The sequence below is a fragment of the Vigna radiata genome, chromosome 8 (genome assembly GCF_000741045.1).
Source record: "Vigna radiata var. radiata cultivar VC1973A chromosome 8, Vradiata_ver6, whole genome shotgun sequence".
Taxonomy (NCBI): Eukaryota; Viridiplantae; Streptophyta; class Magnoliopsida; order Fabales; family Fabaceae; genus Vigna; species Vigna radiata.
The window spans coordinates 38,265,067-38,286,023 of NC_028358.1; the positions used below are offsets into that span (position 1 = coordinate 38,265,067).

Below are 20,957 nucleotides of genomic sequence, written 5' to 3' on the forward strand. Positions count from 1 at the left end.
ATAGAGGTCGTGGGGCATTTCTTATCGCTTACTCTCTGCATCCATCAATCAGGGCCGTTGCTTGGTGGGTTTTAACCAAGATGAGAAGAAGCCAAAAAGGTTGAGCCTTTGATTTGAGATGAAGGGTCCCACATACACAGACGCACCAGACAACTAACTACTAGGATGAAATGAGCTTTGTTGGACTGTACATGCATGCATGCATAAGAAAATGATTTGACTTGTCTTGAAAAAATGAAAGCGTGTGAAAAGTGTAATAATGGTTGTGTTGTGGTGAAGTAGCTGGTGGAGGCATGTTCCTGTAGCGGCAACTGAAAGCTGTGAGAGCTTCCCAGGAAGCTACGCTCCCTACAAACGTGGCTTTTGTTACTCCTTTTCATGTACTTCTTAAGATCTATCTAAGTAACCCATATATATATATATATATATATATATATATATATATATATATATAGATATTTTAACAATATTTTGACAATAGGATATGTGTCACCATTTTATTCATATGTTTGAATTTATTTTAAAAAATATATTTGAAACGAACCAATCATTCGCTACTAAGTATGTATTGTCAAAAAGTTGTTAAAAAAACTTTTTCTATATAATAATATCATTGTTTTGTAAACATTTTTTTCTCATGTGTTAAAAAAGTAATTGGATAATGTATTTTAAGTCCTACCAAGTTAGAAACTATCAATGGTGGAAGATTATGGTGAGGGTCAGGGTCAGTGTCTTGAATGATGCTCTCAGTTGAACTGAATGGTAGGTTGAGTATGGATCTCCTTCCTCTCTTTTTTGCAAACGCTTTGGGCAAAGTCCTCACAGATTTGCTTTTGGTACTACTCCAAAAGGCCTCTTCCCAGTGGAGATATCTTATGTGTATATAAACTCATGTTCACCTCTCATTTTTATTTGATGTGGGACTTTGTTTGTATCCAACATCCTCGTAAAAAAAAGTCTTCAAACATGAGCTTTGATAGGTCCTTCGACTCCTCGACAACGCACACAAAACTCTCAAAACCATTTGTCAATGATTTCAAACTCTTCTCCACAATTCGGCTAACAGGCAGCGACTCTCCATTTCTGCCGAGTTGATCTGCCACTTTCTCCATTTCTGCCGAGTTGATTTGACCAACACAAATAATTTGACTCTGCCATTCATTGTGGGTTATTTTCATTAAACCTTGGCAACCTTTAAATAAATGCAAATAGGGTCTTGGGCCAAATACAAATAATAAAAACGGACAATAAAATATCAATTAACTTAAAATAATATTCTCCTAAATAAAAGGAAAACCAAAACCAATTATATCTATTTTATCTCAATTAAAATCAAACCAAATATTACTAAACTAAAAACTAATAAAATAAGATTTTAATGAATCTCTAAAATTTAACTTTATCCTAATAAAACTCTCCTATAAACTTAAATTTTTCCTCCTTTACTCTCGACCTATGCTCCTAGACCTCTTCTCCTTATTCTTCTCGACCTCTGCTTCTAGGATCGTCTAGACCTTGAGTATTCCGAACTTCTCCCTTCAAGTGAAACTTTTCCTGAAACACTTGAACTAGTGGCTAAAATCTTCGCTGCCAGTGCGCCTCCAAGACCCGATCAAAGTCTTCAACCATGAGCTTTGATAGGTCCTTCGACTCCTTGACAACGCACACAAAACTCTCAAAATCATTTGTCAATGATTTCAAACTCTTCTCCACAACTCGGCTGGCAGATAGCGACTCTTCATTTTTGTCAAGTTGATCTACCACTTTCTCCTTCAAAATTTCAAACTCTTCCTCTCAGAGTTTGAAGTCTGTCTTGCCTAACACAGTTGTCCCCTGTACGCGTCTTTCGAAGATGCATCTTTCACTATCTTCTCACCGCTCTGGACTCGTCTACAATCTCGTAGAACCTATCCTATGCTCGCGTTTTTTTACCGCAAAAATCTGGGTCTGCTCTTCGTACTCTGTGGGTTCTCGTTTCCCAACTCTACAACATCCCAAACATCGGGATCCAAGAAGAACCATCAAACTCCAGTTACCATAGTTGACTCACTTTGTCTACTAAAACAGGAAAACACTATTTACAAGATTAGTCATCTCTTACTCTCTTTCCCTCTCTTTTATTGATATCATTTTGTAAAAGAACGTGACCCACACAAATAATTTTACTCTTCAATTCATTGTTGGCTATTTTCATTAAACATTGACAACCTTTAAATAAGTGCAAATAGGGCCTTGAGCCAAATACAAATAATAAAAACCAATAATAAAATATCAACTAACTTAAAATAAAATAATATTCTCCTAAATAAAAGGAAAATCAAAACCACTTATACTTATTTTATCTCAATCAAAATCAAACTAAATATTACTAAACAAAAAACTATTAAAATAAGATTTTAACGAAATTTAAGTTTATCCTAAACAACTCCACCATAAACTTAAATTTTTCATCATTTACTTTGGCTTTTCACGTGTATCATGCACACTAGGCTTGCTTCTTTCAATCATATTTGACTTCTTCTTTTTCCTTAGCCCTTCTATTTTTTAGATTGGTTGACCTCTTTTTCCAGACCTCTTCTCCCTATTCTCGACCTCTGCTCTCAGGATCGTCTAGGTCTTGAGTGTTCCGAACTTCTCCCCTTTAGGTGAAACTTTTCCTAAAGCACTTGAACTAGTGGCTAAAATCTTCGTTGTCGGTGCGCCTCCAGAACCCGGTTAAAGTCTTCAACGATGAGCTTTGATAGGTCCTTCGACTCCTCAACAACGCACACAAAACTCTCGAAATCATTTGTCAATGATTTCAAACTCTTCTCCACATTCTGCTGAGTTGATATGCCACTTTCTCCTTCAAATTTTCAAACTCCCCCTCTCAAAGTCTTAAAACAAAACAATTGGTATCAAGAGCTTTTTTTCTTGAGGGACTTGTGAGAGAAAAATCTAAAAACATGGAAAGAGATTCAAATTTTTCAAATAGCACCATCAGTCTTAAATGGTGAAAATTATCAAATTTGGGTCGTACGGATGGAAGCCTACCTAGAAGCTCTGGATCTCTGGAAAAACCAAAAAAGCTAAGGCAAAGGTGTGCCTCTTTGCTGCAGTTTCACCAACCATTTTCACTCGAATCATGTCTCTAAAGTCAGCCAAAGCCATATGGGATTATCTCAAAGAAGAATGTGATGGAGATGATCGAATTAAAGACATGAAGGTGTTGAATCTCATTAAATAATTTGAATTGCAAAAGATGAAGGAATCTGAAACTATCAAGGAGTACTCTGAGAGGCTTCTGAATATAGCAAACAGAGTAAGATTGCTTGGTTTTGAATTTAAGGACTCTCGTATTGTTGAAAAAATTCTAGTTATTGTACCTGAAAGGTTTGAAGCTACCATAACCACCTTAGAAAACATTAAAAAATTTTCCAAGATCACCTTCGTAGAGTTGCTAAATTCCTTGCAGGCATAAGAACAACAAAGGGCTATGAGAGAAGAAGGCTTTGTTGAGGAAGCCTTGCCTGCTAAACATGAAGACAGTTGGAAAAACAAAAAAAAGGAACCAACAACCAAATAAAGAAGGTGTTGTTAGAAATGAAAGCAAAGCAGGAAGCTCTAAGGAAAGTAACCTCCTTCGAAGCATTGTAACAAGATGGGTCATCCTCCATTCAAGTGTTGGAGAATTTGTAGGGGGGAGGTTCGACACACACATACACATAGATCTCCACATCGGTAAGATATTGTCCGCTTTAGATGAAGCCCTCACGGATTTGTTTTTGGTACCACCCCAAAAGGCCTCTTACCAATGGAGGTATCTTATGTGTATATAAACTCATGTCCATTTCTTGTTTTATCTAATGTTGGACTTTGTTTGTACCTAACAATCCTCCCCTCAAACAAAGGATTGTGATTCTCTCCACCTCCCCTACAGTGGAAGTCTTTTCTTATCCTCGAGTACACCATGGTCATCACTTCTCTTTGCTTTCTTTTACGATCCATAGTCACACATTGAGCATTTCTTGCTTTCCACCTCTCATCGACTCTAATACCATTTGTAGGGGGAAGGTTCGACACACACACAAATCTCCATACTGGTAAGATATTATCTGCTTTGGGCTAAATAATATTTTTTTTATATAATTAAAATTATTATCATTTTATATTTTAAGCTCTAAGTAATCAATCAACTTTAAATAAAAACGAAATATATGCGAAACATTAAACTATATTAACTATAAATTTGAAATAAAAAGTACTAATATAATAATAATGCATTTTAAGTATTTCTTTTTCAATATGATTGATTACATATCTACTGGCAGGCTCTTCTGAACAAATTATAACCCACTAGTGCAAAAAGAGCTTTAGACGTCTGTTATTTTGGGTTTTTAACGTCCTTTTCACAACCGACTTCATTACGGGTGACGTTAGTGGGACGTCGAATTTCCATATAACAGACGTCTATATAGACGTTAGTTAGTGTCATGTCTGACGTCAGTTAAGGCCTACTCCGACGTCTAAGAGCACCATATAGACGTCAGTGTGGGAACCAACCAACGTCTAAGAGCACTATAAAGACTTCAAACATGTCACTAACCGACTAAGGTCACTATAGACGTCGGTGTTTGCATTAACCGACGTCTAATATAGTCGGTGTGTTTTAGTGCAATTTTGTTCTTGTCTTTGGATAGCCTAGTAGCACACTCAGTCTTTGCTAGTTTCCCCTTAAAAAAAGCTTGCGTCTTTTGAATTTCTAATGACATTTCAACCCAAAACAGAACCTGGGTTCTTGCCTAATTCCATTTTCAATGGCAAGAGGAAAAAATTACGGTGAAATGATAACTAGGGAAAGACCCAAGGTCATTTTTGGGTCGAAACGCCATAAGAAATCCAAAAGGTGCCGCTTTTTCTGGAGGCAACTAGCAAAACTACATTACCCCAAGAGAGGAATAAAACTGCACTAAAACACAACACAAGGAAAACACATTTTAATCAGTTGAATCAGAAGATAATCAATGAAAGACTAATATAATCGGACTGAAACAAAGTTTAAACGGTTTAAATAAAAAAAGACGCACCTGGAATGCAATGCCACAAGAGAGAAAAAGGAGAGGAGGAAGACGATGATGTTTGCGTAACTGCGAGTCTGTGGTTTATTTAACCTGAATTTAGGCGTCGGTTTTCTCAGAAACCAACGTCTATAGTTCCCTAGATGTCAGTTAGCTCACTAATGTGACATCCAAGATAACTTTTCATCTGTCATTTGCAGGCACCTTAGACGTCGGATACAAGGGGCACTGACGTCTATGGCGCTGATCGGAATGACTTTTCAATTCCGGTCAGGGAAGTAGATGACGGTTGTCTTGGGGCACCGATGTCTATAACTTTTTAGACGTCGGCCCCCAACTACTGGACGTTGGAGTGCCTACGAGTTTGGTGACTAGCATTAATTACAGCCACATAGACGTCGTTCCCCAGAAAATAGATGTCTATATGGTAGAAATTGGAGCACAGACATCTGCCCCCCTCACAACCGACGTCTAAGCGCCTGGAAATCAGGTGAAGAGCATTAATTGCAACCAGATAGACGTTTGCCCCCCTCACAACCGACGTTAATGAGGTAGAAAAGATTGTCTTCTCACCTACCTGTTAGGCCCTTGGATGTCTGGTTAGGGCAGAACAGACGTCTACTATATTATAGACGTCGCTTGCGCTCGAAATTGACGTCTTAGTTACCAACTTATCTACAGTAATGCCACCATCCATTAATATATGTCGGGTCACCCTTTAACCGACGTCTTGTGGGTGACGTTAAACATCGTTTTGGTACTAGTTACCAAAACTAATTTCATACACTTTCTAGGAAATTAAACTTAACTAATTATAATACCAGTGTCATATTTATTAATTTATTAATGTATATGGACTGATAGGTTAGTGAATCAAAATCAAATGTTATTTTAATGAGTAAAATTAAGCGGTAATGAAATCATTTTGATTAAATTTTTAATTAGGATCAGGAATTTGAAAAAGTAATTAGATCGTTTTTAATAAAAACTCATTATGAAAACTATAACTAAGGATAGAGTTAAGGTGATAGATTTCACATTAATGATCTATCCTAGTATTCGAACTAAATTAATTTTAATATAAGAAGACATTTGACATGTACCTAAGATTGATGTTGTCCAATAGAAAAATTTGAAATAAAAATTTTTGGACAACTATCTATTTAGAAGTAATCAATGAATACTACATTTAAATTTTTATTTATAGATTTTCTAATGGATAGAATCAACCTAATATTACGCTCAAATTCTTTTAATCCTGATTATGGTTATTCAATATTTTTAAGGAATATAACATTTAGCTCTCGTCTGGTCCATATTTTTACCCAATAGTCCATAATGTATAATTAATATAATTTTTTTTTCTTTTAGTGGATTTTAAAATGAAAAGAGTGATGCTTTCATTTGCAATCAAGATAATTCTTTGTTTGCATTTAATTTTTTTTCATACGAGATTCATGAAGTGCCTTCACTATTTTCTCATGCATACCTACTTAGGTGGTAGTTTTATCTAAAGTTTCACATGCATTGTTTAGATCTATATATATTCATTATTATTTCTCTAATATCTAAAATCCATATATATATAATATTCAAATTTACTGTATTAACTCGATTTATAATAAGTCTTATCAAATAAGGTCATGACGAGTTATGAATTTATATATTTTTTTTAAGTTGAGATGATTTTGTTTTTTTCATTTAAAGCATTTAATCATTTAAGAAACAAAATGCTTACCTTTAAAAAATTATATTTATTTATTTTGGAAAAAAAATGTTGACTACAGAGTTTATAACTCAATTCTCTCTGCACTTCACACTTAAAACTCCAAGTTATATACTAACTTATCAAACTTCAAATTCCACCACAACACCAAGCTTGATCACACACTCTGGAACAAAAATAGGTGAATAGCATCTCAAATCATTTAATCCATGTATCCAATATTAACAATACATATCTGACTTTAGTATTTATTTTTCTTAATCATACATTTTTTTAATAAAATAAAACCATATTAATTAAATTATCTTTTGTTTATAACTTTATTAGTATTTTAACTCATATAAAATATTTAATTATATATATTATTATAACATAAATTTCTGATACGTTATAAAATACAGATTTCTAGTAATTATGTCGTAAAAGATAATTTTTGTAATTATAAAATATAATTTAGTAGAAAAGTAAAACGTGGGTGGACATGATATGGTAAGAAAAATTCTTTGAAAGTAATGAGAGATGATGAGCATAACGAAGAGAAGAGCCATCTTGTCTTTACAAAATTTTCATCTTATTTTGAACATGATTATATAAGAATTACTTTTTTATATTTGTATTTCCTCAGAAAAAAATTCGTACACTGGATATTATTCTTTGAATCTGTTATTTTATCTAATGAAAATTAGTCACTCTTTCGAGAGATTTAGTTTGTCTTCTTCAAGCATATTAAAGTTTGTTCATCTTTTTATATGGTGGAAATATAGGTATGAGATGAAAAAATTGAATAACAAGGAAAATTTATAAAATTATTATTTTAAATTAAAAGTGGTATTAGTATTTTATGTGCAAATTTGATTCATGTTTCATTGGTATTATTCGTGTTTAATTGAGAATTTAAGTGTGAATTTTAATTTTTATATTGAAAAATTTATTGTTTTGTTTTATGTTTCGTTTTATGTCTCGTCATTTTTGTGTATATCCATTAATCCTCCCCATCAATATTAAATTTTTTATTTATTTATCTCAATTTTTTTTATTTGCTGTTATGATATTTATGATGTTATGTAATATTTTATGCATTAGAAGTTGCTAGTAATTTTGAAGTAATGGGGAAATTACTAGTGGGTCTTTGTGGTAAGTTTATATAGATTTCTTTTATTATTACAATATATACACCACTAAACATACGTAGTGGCTTTCTAATTTAAGGTGGGGTTGTTTTATGGGGGAGGAATGCCAATAATGTTGAGTTATCTATTTATAACTTTACATAGATTATATAGATTTATCAATTCAGGTTGTAATTGTTTGTTAACAGAATCATTCAATTCAAATCGGTTTACATTTTATAAGTTATTAAAATAATAGAATGTACTTTCGAAACTTAAAAAACAAAAGTTTTATACCTATGAAACTACTGTTCATCTTTTTACTAAGCTTTTTTAAATTGTTGTGGAATCTCACCTTTTTAAAATATCAAACAACAAATATCGGAAATACTATTTTTGCTTTTAGAGAGTAATCTAGATACTATTAAATTTTTGCACTGTTCTTCAATAATAAATCATCACACATACTAAAATTATTAACTTTAATAATCTCAAAAAGTCATCATATAATTTTCTTATCTTTTTTTACGAAAAATTAAACTTTGTTATTTTAGTTAGTAAAGTCATATTCTAGACTTCCAATGGTAGAAGGACAAAGTGGAGGCCCAATACACAGCACGCCTACAATAATTCAAAATATATGATATAGGCAATGACATAATGATGAAAGGAACCACTATAACAAGGTTCGAAAATGAGCATTTTGTAAGATAAATAACTAAAAATAAAAGGAGGATTTTTCATACGTGAAAACACAATCAGCACCATTAGATAATTGAGCACTTTAAACTACATTTGCTTTGCTAGTTTATAGTAACTACAGCAATAGAACCAAAATTCCTTCCAACAGAGCCAAGTTATTGAAAACTATGTATTCAACCATGGCATGGTCATTGTGTAGTTGATATAATAGCACTTATTTCTTCTCAGTTGATTTTGTGACGGTAACTCCTTTGGCTGCTTCAACAAGTCCCTTCAAAGAATCTCTCCTAGGCCTTGCAACCTTGTTGTTAGGATCAAATAGTAGGACTTCTTCAAATGCCTTCAAAGCTGATTTGTAATCTTTTTTACTGTCATAGGCATCTCCAAGATTGTTCCAAGCAGTGACATAGCCTGGTTGAAGCTTCACAGCTGTCTCAAACTGAGCAATTCCCTTGTCAACTTTTCCATCGCGGACATAGCTTACACCAAGAGCGTTGTAAACCTATTGATGATTTGGTTTATGTAGTAATCACTAAAGTTGTTAACAAGTCATATCAGAAGAAGAAAGGAGCACCACCAACATACTCTTTATTGTTGATAAGAAAATTATTACAAACTATAAAATCATGAATGAATGGATATAAAGAGTGAAACTACAATGGTTGCAATCAAACAAATCCTCTAACCTGAGCAAGATCAGGATTATCCCCATCCCATTTCTCAATTGCTTGAAGCAAGTACTTGGTTGCAGCAGGGTAAAATTTCCTTCGCAGCATCACTGCACCAAGTTCAAAAAGCTCAGTTGCACCAGCATCACCGCTTCTGACTTGCTCCTGAGACAATGAAAGAACAGGAGTAAGGACAAAGGACCATAAAACATCTAGTTCGAAATGGCTTGCACTTGTGTAAATAATCTTTATTAAGGTACCAAACCAGAGAAAACAAACTTAAAGAGCTTCAGGGTCTAAAACATTTTGAGGTTAACAACATGTATCTTGCCCAAGAAATAATCTAAAGGACCAAAGGGAAGATGCATAGGTTCTTACCTGCAACTCTTTGGCAGATAGGTCAAGTTCTCTGCGGACAAGAACTTGGCGAATCACAAAAAATGTCCCGGTCCCCAGCAAACTCAGTAGCAATACCAAGTATATTAGTTGGATGCTTAAATCAAACAATTCTCCAACCTCATATAACTCATTTATCTTCATTGAGCTGCTTGCATATGAAACATCAGGAGAAATCACTGATAAAGTTTGTCCAAACAAGAATGCTGAAACCCATTTGGATGATCTTGCACCATCTTCAAGATGTTTGGTTGTAAAGTCATTCTCTGAAAATCCTGCAAGAGAAAATTAAAAAAGGGCAATGTCTCAAGTGACCATTTCAACTTTAAAACAAAATTTGATGACGTTTGCCCAAATGTTTGAACCAATTTTAACGGAATGCTTAGAATTAACAAGGTACACAAATTTTCCATAGATTTTACCCAATCAGTTTCAGCAATTTGATGCTAAAAACAATCAACATAATCAAATTTAATGACAATATCATAATTATTTTTGCTACCTACAGCTGTCAAATAGAGTTGAATGATTGAATCCATTCCAATTGTTTAGCCCATTGTATTTGTACACTTCTTAAGGACAGGTTCGACCCTTCCCTTAATCCCCTAGCCATTCAAGGTGGGTTGGCTTTCTTATGCAACAAAAATAATTAAAATACTTTCCAAAGTATTTTTCTTAATTTAAATCCAAATTATTGTTTATAAGTTATACTTAATTGTATTGAAGAATCATAAATTTATGGTCATCTTAGGGTTAGAAGAAATTATATCTTGACTGTTAGTTTTTCTGCTTGGAGAAATGTAATTTTTTTATTGGTGGGACAAAAAGAGAATAAGAAATGGGATAGTGATTTGGTTCCCTACAAATTAAGAGGGTTACCAACCCCAATTCCATGATGTGTCATGGATGGTTAACACATTGAGCAGCTTGAAGATCAATTACAAGAACAAAAGATTCAAACGCCCATTACCAACAAATACAAGCAAGGGATAGGGGCAAATCATATTACTGAAAAACAAATATGTGTAACACACTTCAAATTAGTGAAATAACACAGCTTAAACCAAGTCCATTAGTAGCAGAAAGTCAAACACAGATGGGGGACTTTTCTCAACTAGAAAAAAGTACATCCATATCAGTAACATTATATTCAATGTAATTGACCAACGAACATGTAAATCTACATGCATAGCTGCATGATATAATTTGTCATGCTGTTCATCTCAACAAACCTAATTATCATTTCTTTTGTCAATTTCTTATCTTGGTATAATAACGGAGTATTTGCTGATCACTACATAGATAGAATGCTTCAGAGGTCTATCAAAATTTTAGCACGATAGCCTCAGATCATCATATGGTCAGTTTTTAATTCTAGAGAAACAACAGCACGTTAAGACTAAATATTTTTCCATTACACCTTAGACCAATTCACTCGTTATACGGAATAACATGTTACGAATGATAAAATTAGTAACAGAGAATAGGGAATTACTTGTAAATTGTTTGTTGAAAAGGGTACTAAGGAATTCCGTTGGCATTTTCCTTTGAAACTTCTGTCTTCGTCCAGATGAAAGAAAAGATTAGTATCCAGAACTTAAGGAGTAAACAAAGGGCACGAATAATGAGAATGCTTTAAAGTTAAACTGATAATGGTATTTAGAATGAATCATATTTATACAAGACCTAGAGTTGATTTCTGTCACCAAAATAAAAGAGAAATCAATGAATCAACTAGGACTGTAAGAAGGAGTAGGAGAATCGGATTATGAAGGTGAAAGGTGTATTGGAATACAAGATTCAATAATGGATGTAATGAAATGCTTAATTTTGTTGTAAAACACGTGAAAGTTAAACAACCTGCAGCAAAATCCCGCTCTTCACTGCATCAAGATTGTCTCCATGTCGTATGGAAGCTTTTTGCTGAATTCCGAAGGCATTTACCTTTCTGTAAATAGTGCTCTAAGTTAATATTCATCCATGCATCACACCACTGTGAACCACTAAAAAAACAAGAGCCTTTAAGAGGGTAACAAAACTGAAAGTATTGCATACGAATATGTATCACGCTACAAATCTAGAAATTCATCACCTCTAGCACTTAAACATAAATCACTCTATTACAAAAAGATAAATGCTAGCAACACAGTCTCCACTGTTAGCAGAAATTTGTTAGAAACCGCAAAATTGTACTCTTTAGAGGCAGTAGCCAACATAAAACTAACTTGGTTGGTGCTGACCAATTACATAGTCACCCAATTCAGTACTCTCTTGAACAAAATTAACCACTAACACTAACAACATTTACATGAAGCATTGAAGAAAGAGGCAAATGAGGCACCCCATTAACCCACGATGCTCAAGCTCTAATCTTTTGCAAGTAAGAGATAAAAAATTGTACAAATTAAAGAGAGAAAGGAAAGGGGATTACTTTACAGAACATGAGTAACGACGAGGATGTGAGAATTGGGAAGGGGAGGAAGTAGAGACTTTGGAAGGGAATTGGTTGCAGAAAAGGGTGAAGGGAACAGAGTCGTTGAACTTGGATGGGAACAGAGTGGAAAGAGAGGGAGAAGAAGTGGAAGGGAGAAGGAGGAAGTGAGTGAAAATGGAACCACCCATCTTCTGTTTATGCTTTTTTAGTTGTTCCGGTTGGGGTTATCCTGCTCCAGCAACCTATGCCACCTTGGACGGGAACATCATTGTTACATTACCTTCTTCATTTATCCTTTTCCTTTCCCGATTTTTCTATACTAAACTTCATACATATTGTTCTATTACATTATATATGTTTGTTTCTTTATTCTTAATCTTGGTTTTTATGGTTTTAGTGATTGGATTTTATCTTTTAGTAATATTTTTTATTCTCTAGTTTTAATGGTTTGATTTTTGTTTATATATTTAAAAATAGTTTTTTTAGTAATTTATTATCTAATTTTAATAATGGAACAAATTTATTATTTACATATATATTAAAATTATTCGCATATAAAACTACAGAGACCAATATTATAATAATAAAAAACATTTCATATCTTCATAATATATAGTATATACCATAAAAGATTAAAAAATGTCTGTTTATTAAAATATTATAATATTAATGTGTAATTTTAATTATTATTCTCATTTTTTTGGCTAGAAATGTTTGATTATATGTAAAATGTACATCCAATAACAACCCTACTTGTTTATTTATTACAATTTATTTTAGTTAGAAAATCTTTGATGTTTATTGTTGAACATCCAACTTAATCTCTTCCTCCACTCTAAACATTCTCATGGTATGCTAGAATTTATCATGTTAAAATCTACCGTTGATTATTATATTAATTAAATAATTTTTTATTAAATGTGGTACAGTTATTCATATTGTGACACTTTATCCTAATAATTTATCTATACTTATAAATAAGTGATTACTCCCTTCTATTTATTATTCTTAAATAGTTAATTTAGTATCTTTTATATGTTGAATTAATTATATCGTGTAATACAATAGTGATTTATTAAATAAGTAATGCAATTCATGATTTTTTAGAATTTTAAGTTTAAGATTATTATTTTTTTAAGAATTTGAAGTTGTGGCTGGTTGATAATTATATATTTCTAGTATAAACTATAATGTTTTAAATTGTAGTTTATTAAATGCATTGCTTAGTTTAATATTGGAAATAGAGAAAGGTTTTTTCATAGAAATAAATTACTTTTTGTTTTTCTGAGTTTTGATTACCTGACCTATTGTTTTACTAAATTGCAATTTTTATGTTATATATGTTGTTTTATCAGGACTTTTGTACTAAACTGCAAACATAGATGAACCTACACTTAAAACAACGTTACTAACACTAACATATAACATCGGACTGTGTGGTTTGGTTTGGTTTGGTTAGAGTTGGAACTTGGAAGCTCCGTCTCCTTTCGATGAATTCGAGGAAAACCCTTTCTACTTAACACTGAATAACTAACACATTGTCCTCATTTTGTTTATCATCAATCAAATCCAGAGCCATTTTCATTCTTTCATTCATTCAGCCATGGCTCACCTTCTCCACACTTCCTTCGTCCCCTCCTCCTCCTCGCTTCGCCGCCCCACCGTTACTCACCGCAAAACGACGTCTCCCCTCGTCGTTCGGGCCAAGATCCGGGAGATTTTCATGCCGGCACTCAGCTCGACTATGACGGAGGGTAAAATTGTCTCCTGGACCAAATCCGAGGGCGACAAGCTCTCCAAGGGCGACAGCGTCGTTGTCGTTGAGTCTGACAAGGCCGACATGGACGTCGAGACCTTCTACGACGGCTACCTCGCCGCCATCGTCGTCGAGGAAGGTGGCGTCGCTGCCGTCGGATCCCCCATCGCATTCCTTGCTGAAACCGAGGACGAGATTGAACAAGCCAAGTCCAAAGCATCCTCTTCCTCTTCCGCGCCCGCACCTGCATCTGCACCTGCACCTTCACCGCCAGTGGAGTCTCAACCGGAGAAGGTTGCGGCGCCCGTCGCAGCTGCGGTTCCGGCTCCGGTCGTAGTGTCCAGTCATCCTGCTTCGGAGGGAGGGAAGAGGATTGTTGCGTCACCTTATGCGAAGAAGCTCGCCAAGGATTTGAAGGTGATTTTATAGTTGGTTAGGCGGTTGTGTAATAGTTAGATCGTTACCTAAATTTCTAGATAAGAAGAAAATAATACACAAAAAAGAGTCAAACTTGTTCTGTAAGTTAAAATTAACTTGTGCTGCTCAACATTTGCCAGTTGGAGACATTTAGAGAAGGTAGAAGAGTTTCTATAAAAATTGAAATGCATGTGTAGGTTTTAAGATACAAGAGATGTTTGTTTATTTTATGATTTTGTTTTCTTATGAGTTGAATTTTAACTCGAGAAAGAAGTTATAAGAGATGTTTAATTGATTTTAACTGAGAGAATTTTAATTTATTTTACCTTTTTATTTTTTCTCTTATAAGTATTTAATAAGAAGTTTAATCTACTAAGGTCTTGGTTGCATTTTGTCCAGTACATGTTACCTAATTGTAAGAGCTTTACTCATCTATCACATTTACATCTTCAGCATTTTCTTGTTCTTTCCATTTTTTCTGATCGTTTGGGCTCTTGACATGTTTTCCAACAGGTGGAGTTAGGGAGGATAGTGGGAACTGGACCGATGGGGAGGATTGTTGCTAAAGATGTTGAGGCATTTGCAGCTTCTGGGAATGTTGCAGCAGTAGAATCACCAGCACCAGGGAAGAGTGCAACACCTGCCGGGGTGGAGTTGGGGTCCGTGGTGCCTTTCACTACAATGCAGAGTGCTGTGAGTAGAAACATGGTGGAGAGTTTGGCAGTTCCCACTTTCAGGGTTGGTTACACTATCACCACGGATGCACTTGATGCCTTGTACAAGAAGGTGAGCTTTGAATGTGCAATCAATTCGGATGTGCAATGCGTTAAGTGTGGTTGCATTGAATTCTATTCTAGTTGTTTAAATCACATTGATATATCATGTTGGTTTTCTTTTCAATGTTTATTGTGGTACTTTTGTGAGTTTGATGTTGCAATACTGTGTAAGGAAGAGATTATACTATTATTACAAATCTTTTGTGCTTGGTTTTTTTACTGTTTGGAGTGTTCCAATTGTTTTCAAACTCTGTTGGTTCTGCATTTTGTTGAAAGCTTGGTGCTTTTAGAGATTAACACTCAACCATAAAAGGGTGAAAAAAGGGGAATTCACATACTTTGTAGTTTGTATGTGGTACTAAATATGAATGTTCTACCACTAAATCATTAGATATGGTTGTGATTGTGATTATGATTGATGCTAGATAAATATCACATGGGTTCCCGTGACCTTTGTGTTTAATATGTAACGGGCACTTTATCCAATTTGAGTAGTCAATAGTATCTTTAATGGCATAATCTTCTTGTAATGAATGGGGGTTTAGTAATTGACAGAGTCAATTGCATCTTCACATAACACAAAAAGGAGTAGAAAAAGCTGGAAAGAAAATTGTTACCAAAAGTGGTCAAGTGTAAAAATACTAGCCATGTATGATGTTACGTTCTTTGTGAAGTCGTTCCTTGTTATTTGAACATGCTACTGGCATTTGATAGTTTGATATCTTCATCTTTTTAAATTATTTATACCTAGTAACCTGGAGTTCTGGATTCATACCCAAATTGATTGATTCTATTTTAAAAAAATTCAGATCAAGTCAAAGGGAGTTACTATGACAGCATTGCTTGCCAAGGCTACTGCGCTTGCACTGGTCAAACACCCTGTTATCAACTCTAGTTGTAGAGATGGTAATAGCTTTACATATAATAGCAGCATCAATGTTGCAGTTGCTGTGGCTACAGATGGAGGATTGATTACACCAGTACTTCAGAATGCTGATAAGGTTTTTTTATACTCTAATGTGATCAGCTTCTAATCCTCTCTCCTCTAATATAAGATGGTTCTTAATTGTGAAAAGGTATATTTAATGTATGTTGTAGGTTGATGTCTATTCATTGTCAAGAAAGTGGAAGGAGTTGGTTGATAAGGCCAGGTCCAAGCAGCTGCAACCTCATGAATACAACACTGGTACTTATATGTATTTTATTGGTTTTGTTCTGCATCTTAGCAAATTTTCAAATTTATTATTGAATCCTTGAAAATTGTAGGTAGGGTCTAGAAATTTTGATTGTTGACTTCTTATTAATTTCATTAGAATTGAGAAGTCTATCACTACATACATAGGAGATATCTTTGAATGAAAAGAAAAGAAAAGCTCATAGTTTCAAAATATGAATGACAATATTGGAGTTCAAGTTCATCATTAGTGTGTGCACTGGGCAGACGTGTCTAAAGTTAATATCAGTATGAAAATTGGATTGGGATGCATTGATGGATTATCATCTACATAGTCTTGTTATTTGACTGGATTGCAACTGTGAAATCAATGAATATATGACCCAGCCAGTTTAATAATAAGGTTTATAGCCAATCATTTAAAATTGGATTTCTGACTGCTACTTTTGTTGCTACAAAATTTTTAAAGGTCATATCATTCTGACATTCTTGCCAATTTAATGGAGCCACTGAACTTCAAGGTGTTATTGATGTCTTAGTGGCCTTATTAGTATGGACTATCAGTGCTGACTACTTCACTTCTGCCTGATATATTTGCTTTTTCTAGTTCTTGTTATGGGGATCTCTTGAGGAAACAGGATACAGATCTATGATATTTACCTGAAGAATTAGTGCCCTTTGTAATGGTTGAACATTGACATCCAATTGGATCAAATTAAGAACTCTGATTTGGATATTTGTCCATCCTCACTAATTGTTTTTATTATTTCTTACAGGTACTTTCACTCTTTCCAATCTGGGAATGTTTGGTGTTGATCGATTTGATGCTATTCTGCCACCTGGAACTGTGAGTGCTTTACTTGTGGTCAAATATTGCAATTGCAAGAGATTGACTAAATGTTCCAATTCGATTAGTGATGGGCAACACGAAAATTATAATTCTTTGGATTTATTGTGTAGGGAGCTATAATGGCAGTTGGAGCATCACAGCCAACTGTTGTGGCTACCAAGGATGGTCGCATTGGCATGAAGAACCAAATGCAGGTACGAGAGTCCTGACATTTGCATACATAGGACTATGACTTAGCTGTTGTTAGAAAAACATAAATCCAGTTCCAGACTTGTTTCCTATAATTGAACAAGTGTAAATTTGCAGGTCAATGTCACAGCTGATCACCGAGTCATCTATGGCGCTGATTTGGCTTCGTTCTTGCAAACACTCTCATTGATTATTGAGGACCCCAAAGATCTTACTTTTTAGTCTCATTCTTAACAAAGTGAAAGATCATTCCTTTTCTGGGTGTGATTCCTCTCATCAGGTTTGTGAGAGTTATTCTTTGTTGACAAGCAGAAATTGAGGAGTCAATTACTATTCACTCGGGATTTTGCCAAGAGTTTTGAATAGAAAAGTTGAGCTGTGGTTTCTTACAACATATTTTTAGTCGAAAATGTCATTTACAATTTTTCTTTAGTGCTGCTTCTTTTTCTTTTTCTTTTTTTGTTTATTTGGGATGTTCATTATTATCTAATAATGCACATAATTTTATGTAAGCATACAACTTATTTTGGATTCCAAATCTTGAAAAGTGATCGAGAGTAAAAGTTTGTTTACATATCAGTTTTTATTCCACAAACAAGTTTATCCCATTCACAAGTTCCTGATTTTGGACTAATGAAAAACATTATTACTTATTTTTACTAAAATTTATCGGCCCAAATATCAAGCAATGTTTGTTGCATATGAACAGGGTAGTGTAAACAGTAAAGACGAATATTTAAAAGTTTAAATATACTTATTTTATCGTCTTGGTTCTTAGATATTTTTATTATTTTAGCTCTGATAATAAAAAAATTTCTATTTTAATTTATTTCATTAACTTTTTACTATTAAATGAGGACGTGACACGAAATACCATGTCATTTAAATATATGACATCAGAATACATCACACACATAGGATCACATATCACATAATTACTTAAACACATTTTAAACCAGTGTCACTATCAAGGAGACCGACCCCGTTTTAAAAACACTGCTTCATGATTTCGTAAAAATTAAGAACGGGCGAATCACAATTTTTAAGCGTAAAAATATTTTAATAATAACAAAATTAAAAAATTTGTAAAGAATTTCAAATTTTTCATTAGAATAATGTTAAATTTCTAAAGAATTTCAATTTTTTGTTTTAAATTATGAATGGAAAAATTGAGTCCAATATTTTAGGAATATTTTTCACTCTACCTTACTTTCTGTTCTAGTGTGTGAATTGGCAATTATTGATTTGATAGTGGATGAAGAAATGGGTACATTGGTTTAGGCTTTCATAGCAAATGAATAATCCCATACTTAATATATAGTGAACAATAAACGTAGCTTTGTGCAGCAGTTGAACTAAAACCCTCCCAAAAAAACAATAATCTGCTCCAAACCCACCCTACAAACCTAATCAAACCCAGACTCACATCATTCCCATCTCTCTAACATCTCAAAAATCCTCACTTTAACTAGCCAGACCATGGATACACAACCCTAATTCACCTTCTCCAAAATGTGTGACATTTCACCAAAGGCCTCTTCTGATCAAGTCCTTAGAGAAGGAAGCAAAGCAGATGAAAAAGAATGCTTTGAAGAAAAACTGGAAAATGGAAAGAACATGAAAAGAGTACATGATGATGATGAAGATGTTCCGATGGACTTGCTTTGGGAGGTTTTCAATGAAGAGTTGTCTTCTGCAACAGACTTTGCTACTTCTTATTCTTCTTCAAGGGAATCGGTTGAATTCAGATGTGCCAAGACAAGCACTGCTCTTGTTCAAACCAAGAATAGGTATGGTATGGTGGTGATGGTCAAATTCTTCAAGAAGTTCTTTTCCATCAACAATTCTCAAATAAAGTTATTTTGGCAATCAGACTAATAGCTTCTGAGTATGACTATGTAATGTGTATAAAAGTAAATATAAATCACAGATAATCTTTCTCTGATTTATTCTTGAGTTTCATCATAGTAGCTTTTGATTGATCAATCAATTATATGCTTTGTGTTTTATTCTAGAATTCTTTTGGACCCAGCTATATGATATTACTTTCGACAATTCAGTATTATTGGAATGAACACTGAAACCAAGTTTTTAAGGTTAAACCTCCAAAATTAGATATATATTATCGAGAAAAGCATCCATTGTATCATTAACAATAAATGCTTAAAATTAGTTTGCATATAAACAAAAGAATATTTTAAATATTTTTATTATGTGCCTTCCAAGAATATAGAAAGAGGTGATATGATATTAATCTGGCATTCACATCTCTTTTATTTTTAAACATACACATTATGCTTTTAATGGAATGAGACTTAATTTTTTAACTTTTAAAAGAAATTCACCTTTACTCCTTTTTTAATGATTGATTCTCATTTGTCTTAAATTTTTAATAAACAGTAACAAACAATATAAAAATGAAAAAATTGAGCAAACTCAATTTTTAATATTGTACCAACACATCCTTTAATGCATTCATTCCACCATTAATTGCATTTTGTTTGAAACTATAAAATCATGAGAGAAAGGCTTGTCAGATCCACAAATTGTTTTGTAATTTTCATAAAATTTAAACTAATAGATAATAAAGAGTTTGTTAAAAAAGTGTGTTCAAAAAGCAAGAAATTTCCACGAAATTTCAATCCAACTGCTCTTCTGATTCATAGCAGCTGTCCTGCAGCAAGTTTTTTTTTCTTTTTCTTTATATTGTAATTATAAGAAGATTCTTACAACCAATTCGAGAAAAGGCGAAACTTTTTTTGCAACCAATTCGAGTAATCCTGAGCTGGTTACTTATCATTGAAGACGAAGAAGAAAATGATGAGAGGATTCTTGAGAAGGAGAGGGGAAAAATATTAACAAGTGTCGATCATGGCTGATTAAAGATGGAGAAGAAAAAAAGTACCTACATAACCCTTGAATTGAACGAAGAAAAAAAAAAATTCAGTTTTCATTCTGTAATTTAATGTTTTTTTTAAATTGAATTAAAATCAAAATCAAAATTTGAATTTTACGTAAAAAAAATTAATGCACACCATAAGTTATTGAGGATCAAAAATTAGAATTTCGTTAAAAGACAGAATCAAAATGTACTAAAATTTGAAAAAAAAATTAAAAATAAAAATGTTTCAGCTAGTCTAAAAACATATTTAATCTTAGTTATATTTATATGTGTATTAAAATAATAAAAAATAATTAGTTAATAACTTTAATAATATGTTTTTATTATTATTTTTCTATTAACATAATATTTCATAAAAAGTATAACTTTTAAAAAGTTTGTATTGGAAAATTTATAATTTAGTGATAGTATAATTTTTTTACGAAATTTTAATGTACAATAACTAAATAATTCAATTCTTTTTATAAAAAAACATTTCTTCTTTTATTTCAATTATTAGTCAAAAACTTATACTTTAATAACTTGATATATAATTATATTTACTTCAAGTATATTGTAGTTTTTAGCGCTGACATATTGAGTTAGAATCAGTTATTACTTAACATATCTTCCATTTATACAAATCCATCAACTCTATTTAAGTTTATCTTATAAGGAGTTATTGACATTCATCTCACTCAAAGCATCGAGTCAATACTGAACTCCACCTTTCTTTTAGGTGGAAATTCTAATACCTTTTTCCGAAATGTCTAGAAACTCTTCCACAATTGAGGTTCCTTGCATATGCTCTTCACTTGTCAT

The 20,957-nt window shown here is 33.2% G+C and overlaps 2 protein-coding genes across 4 annotated transcripts; one reads left to right on the forward strand and one right to left on the reverse strand.

Annotated features, from left to right (window-relative positions):
- Window positions 1-8,587: 8,587 nt before the first annotated feature.
- On the reverse strand, window positions 8,588-12,393 carry LOC106769769 (tetratricopeptide repeat domain-containing protein PYG7, chloroplastic). Of its 3 annotated transcripts, none has more exons than XM_014655515.2 (6): window positions 12,090-12,393; window positions 11,519-11,606; window positions 11,154-11,214; window positions 9,641-9,933; window positions 9,281-9,427; window positions 8,588-9,096 (listed from the first exon to the last, which is right to left on the reverse strand). In XM_014655515.2, the coding sequence occupies exons 1-6, from the start codon at window positions 12,278-12,280 to the stop codon at window positions 8,809-8,811; spliced, it is 1,068 nt and encodes a 355-aa protein (XP_014511001.1). In that variant the 5' UTR covers window positions 12,281-12,393; the 3' UTR covers window positions 8,588-8,808. The 3 variants fall into 3 exon arrangements, with proteins under 3 accessions (XP_014511001.1, XP_014511002.1, XP_022641195.1); XM_014655516.2 differs by having other exon boundaries at window positions 11,519-11,661; window positions 12,090-12,222; XM_022785474.1 differs by having other exon boundaries at window positions 11,154-11,218; window positions 11,519-11,661; window positions 12,090-12,222.
- Window positions 12,394-13,425: 1,032 nt separating this feature from the next.
- LOC106769639 (dihydrolipoyllysine-residue acetyltransferase component 5 of pyruvate dehydrogenase complex, chloroplastic) lies at window positions 13,426-17,815 on the forward strand. The gene is made up of 7 exons (XM_014655343.2): window positions 13,426-14,265; window positions 14,779-15,051; window positions 15,851-16,042; window positions 16,140-16,227; window positions 16,992-17,062; window positions 17,176-17,259; window positions 17,372-17,815. The coding sequence occupies exons 1-7, from the start codon at window positions 13,696-13,698 to the stop codon at window positions 17,474-17,476; spliced, it is 1,383 nt and encodes a 460-aa protein (XP_014510829.1). The 5' UTR covers window positions 13,426-13,695; the 3' UTR covers window positions 17,477-17,815.
- The last annotated feature ends 3,142 nt before the right edge of the window (window positions 17,816-20,957 follow it).

Excerpts from the sequence above, each read along its gene's own strand:
- LOC106769769 (XM_014655515.2), bottom strand. The coding sequence starts at position 12,280 with ATGGGTGGTTCCATTTTCACTCACTTCCTCCTTCTCCCTTCCACTTCT. Across the intron at positions 11,215-11,518 it reads AGAGCGGGATTTTGCTGCAG|AAGTTTCAAAGGAAAATGCC; the intron begins GTTGTTTAACTT and ends GGACGAAGACAG. Across the intron at positions 9,097-9,280 it reads ATAATCCTGATCTTGCTCAG|GTTTACAACGCTCTTGGTGT; the intron begins GTTAGAGGATTT and ends AATCATCAATAG.
- LOC106769639 (XM_014655343.2), top strand. The coding sequence starts at position 13,696 with ATGGCTCACCTTCTCCACACTTCCTTCGTCCCCTCCTCCTCCTCGCTT. Across the intron at positions 15,052-15,850 it reads TTGATGCCTTGTACAAGAAG|ATCAAGTCAAAGGGAGTTAC; the intron begins GTGAGCTTTGAA and ends AAAAAAATTCAG. Across the intron at positions 16,043-16,139 it reads TACTTCAGAATGCTGATAAG|GTTGATGTCTATTCATTGTC; the intron begins GTTTTTTTATAC and ends TGTATGTTGTAG.